Source organism: Etheostoma spectabile, chromosome 14, assembly GCF_008692095.1.
Source record: "Etheostoma spectabile isolate EspeVRDwgs_2016 chromosome 14, UIUC_Espe_1.0, whole genome shotgun sequence".
In the NCBI taxonomy this organism is placed as follows: domain Eukaryota; kingdom Metazoa; phylum Chordata; class Actinopteri; order Perciformes; family Percidae; genus Etheostoma; species Etheostoma spectabile.
Window position 1 is genome coordinate 23336517 of NC_045746.1, and position 11608 is coordinate 23348124.

An 11608-nucleotide genomic window follows, 5' to 3' on the forward strand; every position below is an offset into this window, starting at 1 on the left:
ACAGTGCGACAGTGGCGAGGAAAAACTTCCTTTAACGCCAAACACTTGATGAAGTATTTAGATATGTATCCAGTTTAAACAGCTGGGCCACTTTGGTCCAGACAAGATTTAAGTAAGAGATTATTGCATATGTTTTTGCATCACAATACAGTTCAACAGGCCTTGTAAGGGCAATAATGGGGCAAGAACACATTACTCAATAGAATACCAGGGGCTCTCTTAAGATGAAGTGACCAGTGAACCACATGTCTTAAGTTAAAAGCATAGTAATAATACATTATATTTGGTAGACCCAAACCATCATTCTTTGTAATTTGTTAAAATGTAGGAACATCAACTTTAACTAGGGAAAGAAATTAGATACCCAGATAAACAATACCTTCCTTTAGCCACTGAAATGCACCTAATTGCACTATGCTACTGTTACTCACACACAAAAAGTAATATTTCATCTGCAATAACCATACGTTTGTCCACTACTCCTCCTGCCATAACATCTGGGAAGTTAGTCTTCCCCCTTATGGCTGCTGCCAAAGGCTCTATGGCTAAACAAAACAACAAAGGAGAAAGAGGTGAGCCCTGTCTTGTTCACCTTCCAACAACACAATATCCAGAAATGAACCTGTTAGTTTGCATTGCAGCCTCTGCACCTCAATCCCTTTTATAAAAATGCTCCCAAACCCTTACATTTCCTAAAATACTGTAGCATATTTTAACACAATTCAATTGATTGTTCAATTGGCAATTCATTGACATCATTTCTCCAGCCCCTGGTTGTTAGCCTTGGTTGTGTGCAATTCACATTTAAATGAACGCACGTCGTACCCCCTTCTTGATCTGGGTTGGGTAGCCAAGTCGATCAATGCAGGTTAAACCTTTCGAACAAAGTCAACCCTGATTCAACCCTGGTTGAGACCTTGGTGTAGAAGTGGTAGAAATGTCTGCCAGTTAAATGTGACACTCAGTGGTTTCCAAACGTTTTCTCATCAAGGACCCCTAACCTGACACAAATCAGACCACAGACCCCCATTTGATAAGACTATGTCCCAGGGGCCAACAGATTTTTGCTTTTAGATATTTTATTACATATTTTATTACATATATTACAAGTGTGAAAGCCATGACCAAAATATTCACACATCCTGTCATTATGTTACTTATGGATGGAATTATAGTATATTAAATGATTCCCCTTTATGTAGGGGACTCCTTGGGACCCCACTTTGGGAACTACTAGTTTAGAAGCACAAAACGGGAAAAGGTACCATTGATCTAGTTTTTAGAAGTTCAAAAATGAAAGAGTAGTATTCTAAAAGCAACATAGCAGACCCCTATTGATTTTAACTAACTTAACAATATAACTGTTTATTTCTCCTGTATCCATATTATCCACTCTCTTCACAAATTTTTAGCTGCAATCTCCACCGTCTAAAAATTGCCTACATTGTTGGGCACTACCTGTCCTGCTATTGTTAATTGTTAATGCTATTGCTAATTCTAGTGGGTCATAAGTGATGATCGAAAGGGATTATTTTTTAATTAGTCTATATGTTGTTTTTTAGTAAAACCTTGTATATTTTACCCAGTATTTCAGCTTTCACATTGTAATTGTATTGTACTGGCAGAGGAAATGGTGTTAAAATGTAGCTTGTGAAGGACAGTATGTGTGTTTTTGGCCCTGCTTTGAGTGTGTTCTCCTCCACAGCGGCTCAGTTGAGAAAGGTTCCCCTAAAAAAGCCAGATGGAGAGATCAAACCCTACTCTTTAATGGCGAGGGAAGGTAAACTGTAATTTCCTTTGGCCAAGGACATAGACATTGTGACTATAGTTTGGTGTTTAAAAATTGTTGTGCAATTATGTGCAAGCAACACATGGAAACACGTGTGTGTGTGTGTGTGTGTGTGTGTGTGTGTGTGTGTGTGTGTGTGTGTGTGTGTGTGTGTGTGTGTGTGTGTGTGTGTGTGTGTGTGTGTGTGTGTGTGTGTGTGTGTGTGTGTGTGTGTGTGAAAAACTAAAAAGATTCTGGTGTGTTTGTATTTGATGAGGGGAGTAGCTACAATGAGATGGAAATTGTGCTGTATTACTCATGTTCAAATGTTGAAACAAAAAAAATCCAGTGTTTTTAGTGTTTGGACCATATTAGGGACAAAAAATGAGAATATCTCGGCCTCTGCTGCTTCCGTTTCTGGCCTTCTAGTTATAATCTGTCTCTTGGAAGTCTTCCAACTTTATAGCAGTGCACAATTAAATAGCTGGAGTACTCTTTTATACATAATCACATTACATGTCATTTAGCGGACGCTTTTATCCAAAGCGACTTACAATTGCTATATATGTCAGAGATTGCACACTTCTGGAGCAACTAGGGGTTAAGTGTCTAGCTGAGAGACATGTGTCATATCCACTGCACAAAACAACCTCTATGTACTTTTCATGTGTATACCAGTGCTCAGGTGGCAATTTAAAACAAGTCAAAGTAGTTGTTAATAGTAACATTTGGCACCTTTCTCATCAGTTTAGACCAACAGTTTTTTCAAGTTTGCATATAAATACTTTATATAGAATTATTTTCCTGTTCAGTGGTACGTCAGGAAGAGCGGGCTCGTCCCTGGCCGTTTGCTCCTCCTCACTCCCCCCAGCGGTCGGTATCCTCCCAGTGCTCCCACTCCCTCAGCGTGGAATCCTCCCCCAGCAGAATGCCTCCACGAGCCGCTCCAGCTTCCTCCCCTGGGGGCAACAGGAACCAGAGCCCACAGTCCCCTCTAATCGAGCGTTGCAGAATAAGACGCACCAGGTAAGAAACAACACACATCTAGTCCTTCTGACCACATTTACGGGTATTGAAATGTGATCTGTATCTGGATATGTCATCTTTAAAAGAAAAAGAAAAATCTCATCTAACTGCAGGATGGAAATCTATATAATACACTTTTTGATTGGATCTGTCAGTCAGTCAAGTGGAAATGCAATCTCTACTGCAAACACTGAAGCAAAACACTGTTTTTGCGGGCAGATGTGTTGTCACTGCAGTTAATGTCACACAACCAGGGTAGTTTTATATTATTCTTACTGACCGCCAGAGGCAGTGCTTAACACAGAATTTCTTCCGTCTTGCGCTAGTCAAGAATTTAGATATCATCAAAGTCACATCTGACCTTGGGATGAGACAGGCTTAGGTATAATTTCCAGTGTCATCCACAAGATCATTCTTTTTTCATCTTCTCATTTACGCAGGCTAATTACTGTAACTGTGATAGCATTAGCTTTGGCTAAATGATACTACTATAATATATATATATATAAGTGTATATATATACTATTTTTTAGAGCTCGTGAGTGTAGCATTGTGAACTGATGGTTCAGAGTTACGGATTTTTCGCCCTCCAAAGTAACTTGATAACTTGTAACGTTGCTTAGGAGAATGTGTCCACTCAGAGTTGAACTTATTGACAATGGAACATTACTGTGTCAGTGTAGAAAACGTCCCTGCTCTCCCCACACTGTAGCATTGTACTTTGGCCCACAGGTAGCAGAGTGCTCTTGCTCAGGCTAACTTAGTGGATCGCTAGCAGGAGTGTGTGCTTGGTATTGAATATTGAAAACTACTGCATAGACTGTTTCCTAAAGGAGACATTAAAATAAAAAGATAAATAATACCCTGTTCCTTTTTTCTGTTATCAGCATGCTCTTGCTCAGAGTGACTTCAGGAATCGTCAATTTGTGGCATTTCATTGGTGGCGCCCGATGATGTACTTTTATGGCTGTTATATCTTTATGGCTCCTCTTAGCCATACGATGGCCATGACCTCTGCCCCTCTTGTCTTGGCCTTAATCCACCCATGGCTGCCTATTGACCAAGGGGGCAATGAAACCAGTGGAGCCCCTGTCACAGCCTGGGGGATTTTACTCTTATTTACTTTTTGTTCCAGAAGAAATGTGGCAGACTTGGCGCAGTTCTAGATCTGAGGGCACTCAATAAGTTTATAAAAGTGTGCCACAATGTTTTTAACACAGGAGATGTTCTTCATGCTGTTGCCAGGGAAGAATGGTTCACATGCGTCAACCTTTTTCATGTTCCTATTGTGCCTCAACACAGGCAGTTTCTCCATATTGCCTTTCAAGGCCCATTTGGTCAGGATTGTCTGGTTCAAGGGAGGTTAGAAGGGTTGCTTTATGCCTTTCCACTGTTTTTTCTGGTGGCCTCCTTCTCTCTAGCCTGAACCTGGTTCTTGCTGCTTCACAGACTGCTTGGGGACGCCTTGACGCCTCCCCATCAGGAAGGACTTGTCTCAGCTGGGGGGTTGGATTTGGCATCCCTTCTTTTGCCTCCTTCTGGTTAGGCCGCTGGAGGTCCCGACTCGCTGATGACAGACTGCATTGAGCCTGTCGAGAACATTATCCTAAATGCCAGAGCACCATTTACCAGTCTGCAGTATTGGAATAGGTGCAAGCATATTTTAGAGTGGTTTACGACTTGAAAAGAAGACCCAGTGCATACCATCCTTAAGTATCTGCAAACCCACCCGGACGGTTAAGGTTGACAATAACAAGTTGCCACAAGCTAGTGTCCCACTTCTTAAAAGGGACTCTGAGATTGTGTCCCCCTAGTGCCCCAAGGATTCCTCGTCTGTGGAAAACAAATCCTGTTTGAGGTGGAACTCAGGTGTCACAGTGGCTGAATAAGGCATTCTTCGTTAAAGTGGTGGCACACTCGCACCTCAATCAGCCTATCCACCTGGCACAGTTTGAACCCCTATTATGAGATGGCAAGTAAGAGATGAGACTGTTATGCCCAGTGCAGGCCCTTAGAGTCTACGTGGAAACTGGCGGTGGCAACCTTTCGTTTGTGACGGTGGTCCTAAAAAAAGACTGTGCTTTTAAAGCAGTGCCTTTCCTATGTGTAACATGCCACTGCCAGGTGTGTCTCCACATCATGGGCGACCTTGAGAGGGGTACCCTTGGAGGACATACTGTATGTGCTGCAGCATGACGGGAATCAAGCACATTCTCAAGATATTACAAAAAGTAAATGTTGCAACCCCTTATCCATTGGGCGTTCTTTGGCCAAGTTCCTCTGTTGCATCCTAATGGGATGGATACTCAGAATTCTTTTTGGCTGTGTTGTTGATATAGTCATCCTGTGTTAAGCAGTGCCTCTGGCTGTCAGTAGGGAGGAAATGAAAGTTACAAATATCACTACGCTTTTATTAATTCCTGGATGACGGCCATGAGGATGAGTTCTCAGTCAGTGATGGTATAGGCTTCCGTGGTGCCCTAAGGACAGCTACACACTGGATGCGTAGCGCGATCGTGTCAGCTGTGTGGCGTGTCCGTTTTTAGTTTGGCTTCCATGTTAACAGGTTAGAGCTGGCAACGCAGACAGTGTGTAGCCGACCTAAGTCAGTGTGTTTCAGATACTGTGTGCTTTAAACCAGATATACCTGCTTGCATGTCTTATTTATTCATGTTAAAATGCTTAATGTAGTATTTTTAATACCAGTTGTAAATTAGATGTTTCATTAACAAAGTGGAAAGGGTTGTGCATAGAAGCCAGCTTGATACCTTACAGTGTGCAGAAGGCTGCTGTCAGTGCCAGGTTTGCTCAGCTTGGCAGAGAGATTGAACATTCCTCTCATTAGTCATTTATTGTGTCCAGCACAAAGAGGCAGACTTCACTCTCTCCTACTTTTTTTCTATGTTCGTCCATGGCTTTCTAAACAATCTTTTTCTCTCTCTTTCCCTTCCCCTTTATTTTTTGTTCTCCCATTCCACCCAAATTATCCACTTTTACCCATTTGATGTACTCTGTCTTCTCTTAATATTTTATTCTTTAACAGTTCCCTTAATAGATCTCATCTGGGCTTCCATTGACCAACCTCCGACTAGCACTGTTACCTCTTACATTTAAAGTTGACTTGATAGTCTATTTATGTGACATGGAGTGTGTTAACATGCACGCAAGTATTTTCGTTTTGAGTCTTATTCTGTTGTTCTACATATGCCATTTAAATGGAGCATGAAAAACCAGGTTATTCCGATACATGATCATACAGTATCCAGGTTTCCGATCATCTGCCTACAGTTGGTCGTGATTTTTTACCATCTTAGCCACTGTGTCTAACAACAAAGAATATCCCAAAACCTTGACATAATCAAATACTCCATACTCCAAAAACTCAGTCATAACCAAAATACTAGTGTGCGTGTAAACACACTTATGGAGAAGGGAAGTGTAATATTTGACTCAAATAAGGACAAAACAACAGGCTCCTTCAGGCCTTTTTTAAACAGAGTTGTTGTACCCAGATGAGGTGAACATGATGGCTCTGTCTTACCTGCTTGCCTTTTTATAGAACCCATTAAACTAAATGTCACAAAATTCCACATGTGAGACTGGCTTTTGTCATACAACTGTCACCCCACATGAATAAGTGTTAGTGGTGTATAAGACCATAGTTGAACTGTTATTTGTACAAAATTTTATTTTGTGTGGTGTGTAAAATGTTCTGAAAAAATAACAAAGTGTTAATAGAGTAAAACAATTCAGACTTATTTTTACAATATATTACATTTTGTTTAGAAAGAAAGAAAATACCGGTAAAGGTACTTTTGTTGGTGTACGTATCCTAGTGGACAGCAAAGCATGGGCAAAAGTGTTAAAGAACACTTTTAATTGAAAAGCATATATATTTGGCTACCTTTTTTTTATTGCTTATCTGATAAATGGTTCAATCCATGACTCAAATTAGTTATATGATCAGAACTGTGAGTTTTATGATCCGTTGCACCCCTAAATAGCATCAAACAAAACAGAGTGGTTGGTATAAAATAAGGCTGCACCTTCTATTCCGAATATTATTTTGAGTTTGAATTCATTGATACACCATGTATGCATGTTTTCCCTCATTTATGTTCTATTTTGGTTTTACCCAGTTTTATAATTTGTCAATTTTTCCTTTTTTTTCCTAACTGTCCTTTTATTTGCACTTCCATCCCCTCTTGTACTACTTCCTTCTCTCTTTTTTACCCTGCTCTGTATGGTTATGGATTTATTTTCATCCTCCTTGTTGGCTGTTACATTGCCCTGGTAGCCAGCAGGGTCTAGTTGCCAGATGCAGCCTGTACAGCCGGCACATGGACAGCAGAGCTGTTGGACTGCTGGACAGACCATTGCCAGGTAAGGATTAATCAATCAATTCATTATTTAAGTCATATTAAATACAATTTCAGTCAAATGTAATCCATTTCCTTCAATTTACATTACATTGTCTAGTTGGTTATTATTATATTGTCTTGAAGTGTGTATGGGGGAGATATGTTCATGTTGTAAAGTGTATGTTTAAAAAAAAAAAAATCTAAATTGTTAGTATAAAAAAGAAAAGGTCAGAGGTCAACTTCACTGTGACATAATGTTCTGCAAAAACACTTTCTGGCCATTATTCAGCATCATACTCAGGAGCAGATGGGGAGACATTTGGTCTGAAATTAAATTGGTGATATTCTTGGTAAAACTGTGATGATTTTATCAATCCTATTTGCTGCCTGGTCAAAGATGTGTCATCAGTCATTTGGCAAAAAACTGAGGTTACATGTTTTTGCTTGAGTGTTTATTACCTAAGACATTATTTTTTCTATTTTATATCTATTTAATGAGCTTTTGTAATTAGATATATCTTGATAATAATCTGGGTTTCGGCAGAAACATTTTACCAAGGTGAACATGTTTCCTTCATAGAAAGAAGAGCCCTGCTCTCCATCCTCATGTGGTAGTACCTTGTGCCTCCTCAGGTCTGAGACCAGTAGGGGATCAGTCACACGAACGGGGACACACAGACACACACAGGTTGGCCAGTATTCACAGACCACAAAGCAGGTATTTACACTACTGCACCAGACACTTGAAAATTTAACTGTTGATTTTTAGGGAAATTAACAATAATGAAAGAAGACAATTAGGAGGTCTCACTCCCCCTACTTGCAGACATATGTAGCTAAAACGCATCATTCTGTGGGAAAAGGAGACTGAACAAACAACTAATGCCGTCTTTTGTCTGGTGAGGCCAAACACTTAAAGCGGAAATTATATGGAAGTATCTGTGCAGAAATGTGTAAGAAGAAATAGAAGAAAAGAAAACAGAAGAAACTCTTGTGTGAAATAATATAATTTAATCGTGAGCATGTTTTGCCATGCTCACGTGATATGACATATTCCTGACGCCATATAGGAGGTGGCATGCACACCTTCAGTACAAGTGTGAAAGAATCAGCCATATGAATGTTTCTGATTGACAGCTGTGCATGTTCAGTTATGTCCAGCCTGGATAAGCATATTCCAGCCTACACATGACAAGAGTTCACGTTTTTATTACAAGCAACCAACAAATAAGACTGCATGTAAACTGTTCTAAACCTCTCATGCCAGAATCGGACTACATGAGATCAGCTCAATAATGGCCCGAATCCACAGATGTGGGGCATCTTCCACAACACTTGCTTATTTTTTAACCTCTTCTGTCTCATAGTGGAAGACAACACAACCAAAATAGACCAGCAGTGGTGTAGACGTCAGCCCCTGAGCTTATCTAATGAACAAACGCTTCGTCCTGCACCTTAGCTTGTTGAATGCGCCACAAACATAAATGTACCTGCAAGTACCACTTTGGTCTGTTTAGATGCTGGTGTGGTCCTTACTTTTACTATTACCACTAACAACACGCTGTCTGCAAGGGCTGCTAGATTATGGAAAAAATGATCAGTGGTCAATATTGAAATTATTTAAGATGATTACTAATTAACCTTTGGATATAATGGATAGTGCCCAGGGTATAACGTTAATGTCCTTTATCTCACATAAAGTCTTTGGATCAAAGTGAAAACTGTTATACTACTGTAAGTTGGTTCAGCTTTACAGATATCACACATAATGTTACACAGCTAATGAACAATTCCAGATACATAACACAATGTGCATCTCTCATCACATTTTCACTCACTATGACCACTACTACTGTAAAAATATGAACAATAATGTTGCTGTTGGTGGGCTTATTTGCTAGCTAACCTAAGTAAAAAATCCAACACATAGACAGTACCTTAGAATAACGTTACGAGAAACAGGTGATTTAACGTCCCTGCTCATTTTATATACACTTTATCCACTAAACAAAATGCTGAGGGAAGATTACTATGTTTTTTCATGTTGGTTTTGAGCAGTATGCACCCCCACTAAGCTGGAAAAGGTATTAAATAGTAAGTGAATACAGCATGTCGTGGGAATACAATGTCTACTACAGCAGGGAGACAAAGTTAGAGGGACCGCAGGGTTAACTAACGTTGACTGTTCCCAGATGACGGAGTAAGTTTCGCCTTTTTTGCTCACCAAACACTGCTGTGGCTGCCCTCCTTTCTGCCATCTTTACTTGCGCTGAGTTTTTAAATTCCAGTAGATGATATGCACACAACTTGCCTCCCTGACTGTATAAAGCTCAATAGTCCTGCCCTTCCTCCGAGAGACCTTGGGTTCCGGAAGTAAATTTCCCCTTCATTTCTCCCATTGACGCCTGGAAAAATTTGTATAAAAAGCATTTTAGACCATGCCTTAGGCTAATCCGCTACCACGTGACTCTTAAACATACAACATATTGTTTAGAGTGAACAAAACGAACAGAAAATTCAAAAAAGGCAAAGGTACAAGACTGTGTACATATTTTCATTATTGAACAAAGGAACTACTTATCCCATAAACCACCCGCACCACTCAATAAGGAAGCTAATGTTTGTTTAGCTAACAGCTAATTTGGCTAACTGCTAGCTGAGACAGCATGTCATAACCGTTAACGTCAGCTATAGCCTGCTTTCCCAGTGTTTAGTTTGAGTTAACATTTTTTTTAGACTGAATCAAGCTGTCCGCTAGCAGTTTAGCGGAATTAGCTGTCAGCTAAACTAACGTTAGCTTCCCTGTGGAGGCTAATTGCAGAAGCGTCGGAACAGATTATATCCACATATTAACTTGAAGTTAATTGTTACACCTGAGTGTGTGAAAACTAGTTGGCAAGTGAACAGAGTTTAGGCAAACGTTTATGACTAGAGTGTTCAAATGATTGGCTGTAATCATAAGTAATGGTTTAAATAGCTAAAAGTTGAAACAGTTAACTAAATGAAATAGCTAAAAGTAATGGTTTTAAGTAACGTTAATGGATAAATGGTTCAAACATTCAGCTTCACTCCAAGTTATAGCAGCTTATGCTCCGGCAGTTGACACCATGCAATCCCAGCATGCACCAGTCAATATCAAAACACCGTCATTTTGGCAGGAAAGTGGAGAGCCGAGCGCCAGAGTCGGAGCTGAGCCAGAGTCGTTACGAGTTAGCTACAGGACTAGCTAGCTAGCTAGTTGCTCCTATTGTAATTTGCTGTCTTTTTCAATAAACGCCTTGATTCAACATGGTGGACAGCTGCTGTGTGCCGGGATGCCAGAACCATCGGGGAAAAGATATTGGGAGAGCATTTTATAGGATTCCTAAAGATCCCGAGAGAAGAAGTAAATAGATTGCTGCCATAAAACGTGCTAGAAGCAGACAGAACCAAATCGAGCTATGAGAGCCCACAAACAATGGATTTTGGTTATGCTGTGACCACTTCATATCAGGTAACGTAACAGAAATATTATTTATGTAAGCCTCAACCGTTACATTGATTTCTAAAGGTTAAGGGTAGAAGGGATACAGCTACAGCGACGACAGTCTAGTTTACGTTGGGCACCAAACGACTGATTAGGTTTAGGGAAAAGATTGTGGTTTGGATTGAAATAAACCAGAGGAACTGTCACGAACTTCCTGGTTGAAAATATTAAAATTGTATTATTATTTTAGTCTAGCTTTTGTGAGATTTAGGGTAGTTTAGCGTACTTTCCGGCTGTAGCTGGATTCCTTTTTAGCCACAACCGTTAGCTAGCTAGTTATTACAAAAATGCAAGTTCTATCTGTGCAGTATGGAAGGGATTTTGTGTGGATTACAAAGGCTAACCTAACCTAACCTAAAAAAAGCCACATACTCATTAAAATGTTGCGGGACATTTACAAGTTGTTCATGTTGTTTCTATGGGAGAGCCGGGACGATTGAAACGCGGGACGGATGAAACATTCCAGTTTTCTCCGGGTGTAATGATGATAGACAGACTTCCTCAGGTCTGAACATAGACCATGTTAACCTCCTCCTATCAGCTAAATATCTTCCTGTTATTTCCTTTCATCACGGAGTTACAGCCGATAAACGCGTTTTGATGGTCAAAAGTAAACTTCATTAGCGGTCACATTTTTTGGATTATTAACGAGTGTTTTTCATTTAAAGGTTTGACTACATGCTTATTCAGTAGACCAGTTAGTGTTCTCCACAATCCCAGACTTTCATATTTCATGCTTGTTTACATGAGAAGCAAAACAGGCTGTAATGTCATATGTCCGTGTCGGGACGGTTGAAACAGCTGTTTCAACCGTCCCCGACCTGGCTGGAACTCCATGGATTTTAAGTAAATGCACAAATGTCTGTGTTCATACAATTATTTATGGAGGTGAGACATGGAAAAGCAGTTTTAGAATGATGAAAATAT

General features: G+C 40.1%; 1 protein-coding gene and 1 long non-coding RNA gene across 3 annotated transcripts in view; both read left to right on the plus strand.

Moving 5' to 3' along the window:
* The window catches only part of atat1 (alpha tubulin acetyltransferase 1), a 14730-nt gene extending 8348 nt beyond the window's left edge, over positions 1–6382 (plus strand). For both annotated transcript variants that reach the window (XM_032534863.1, XM_032534864.1), the window contains 3 exons: positions 1706–1780; positions 2581–2794; positions 5838–6382. In XM_032534863.1, coding sequence (XP_032390754.1) covers positions 1706–1780; positions 2581–2794; positions 5838–5846 — 298 coding nt within the window. In that variant the 3' untranslated portion in view covers positions 5847–6382. The remainder of the gene's footprint in view (positions 1–1705; positions 1781–2580; positions 2795–5837) is intronic.
* A 3986-nt stretch (positions 6383–10368) lies between these two features.
* The window catches only part of LOC116701255 (uncharacterized), a 13805-nt gene continuing 12565 nt past the window's right edge, over positions 10369–11608 (plus strand). The window contains exon 1 of the long non-coding RNA XR_004334872.1: positions 10369–10648. This is a non-coding gene — a long non-coding RNA (uncharacterized LOC116701255). The remainder of the gene's footprint in view (positions 10649–11608) is intronic.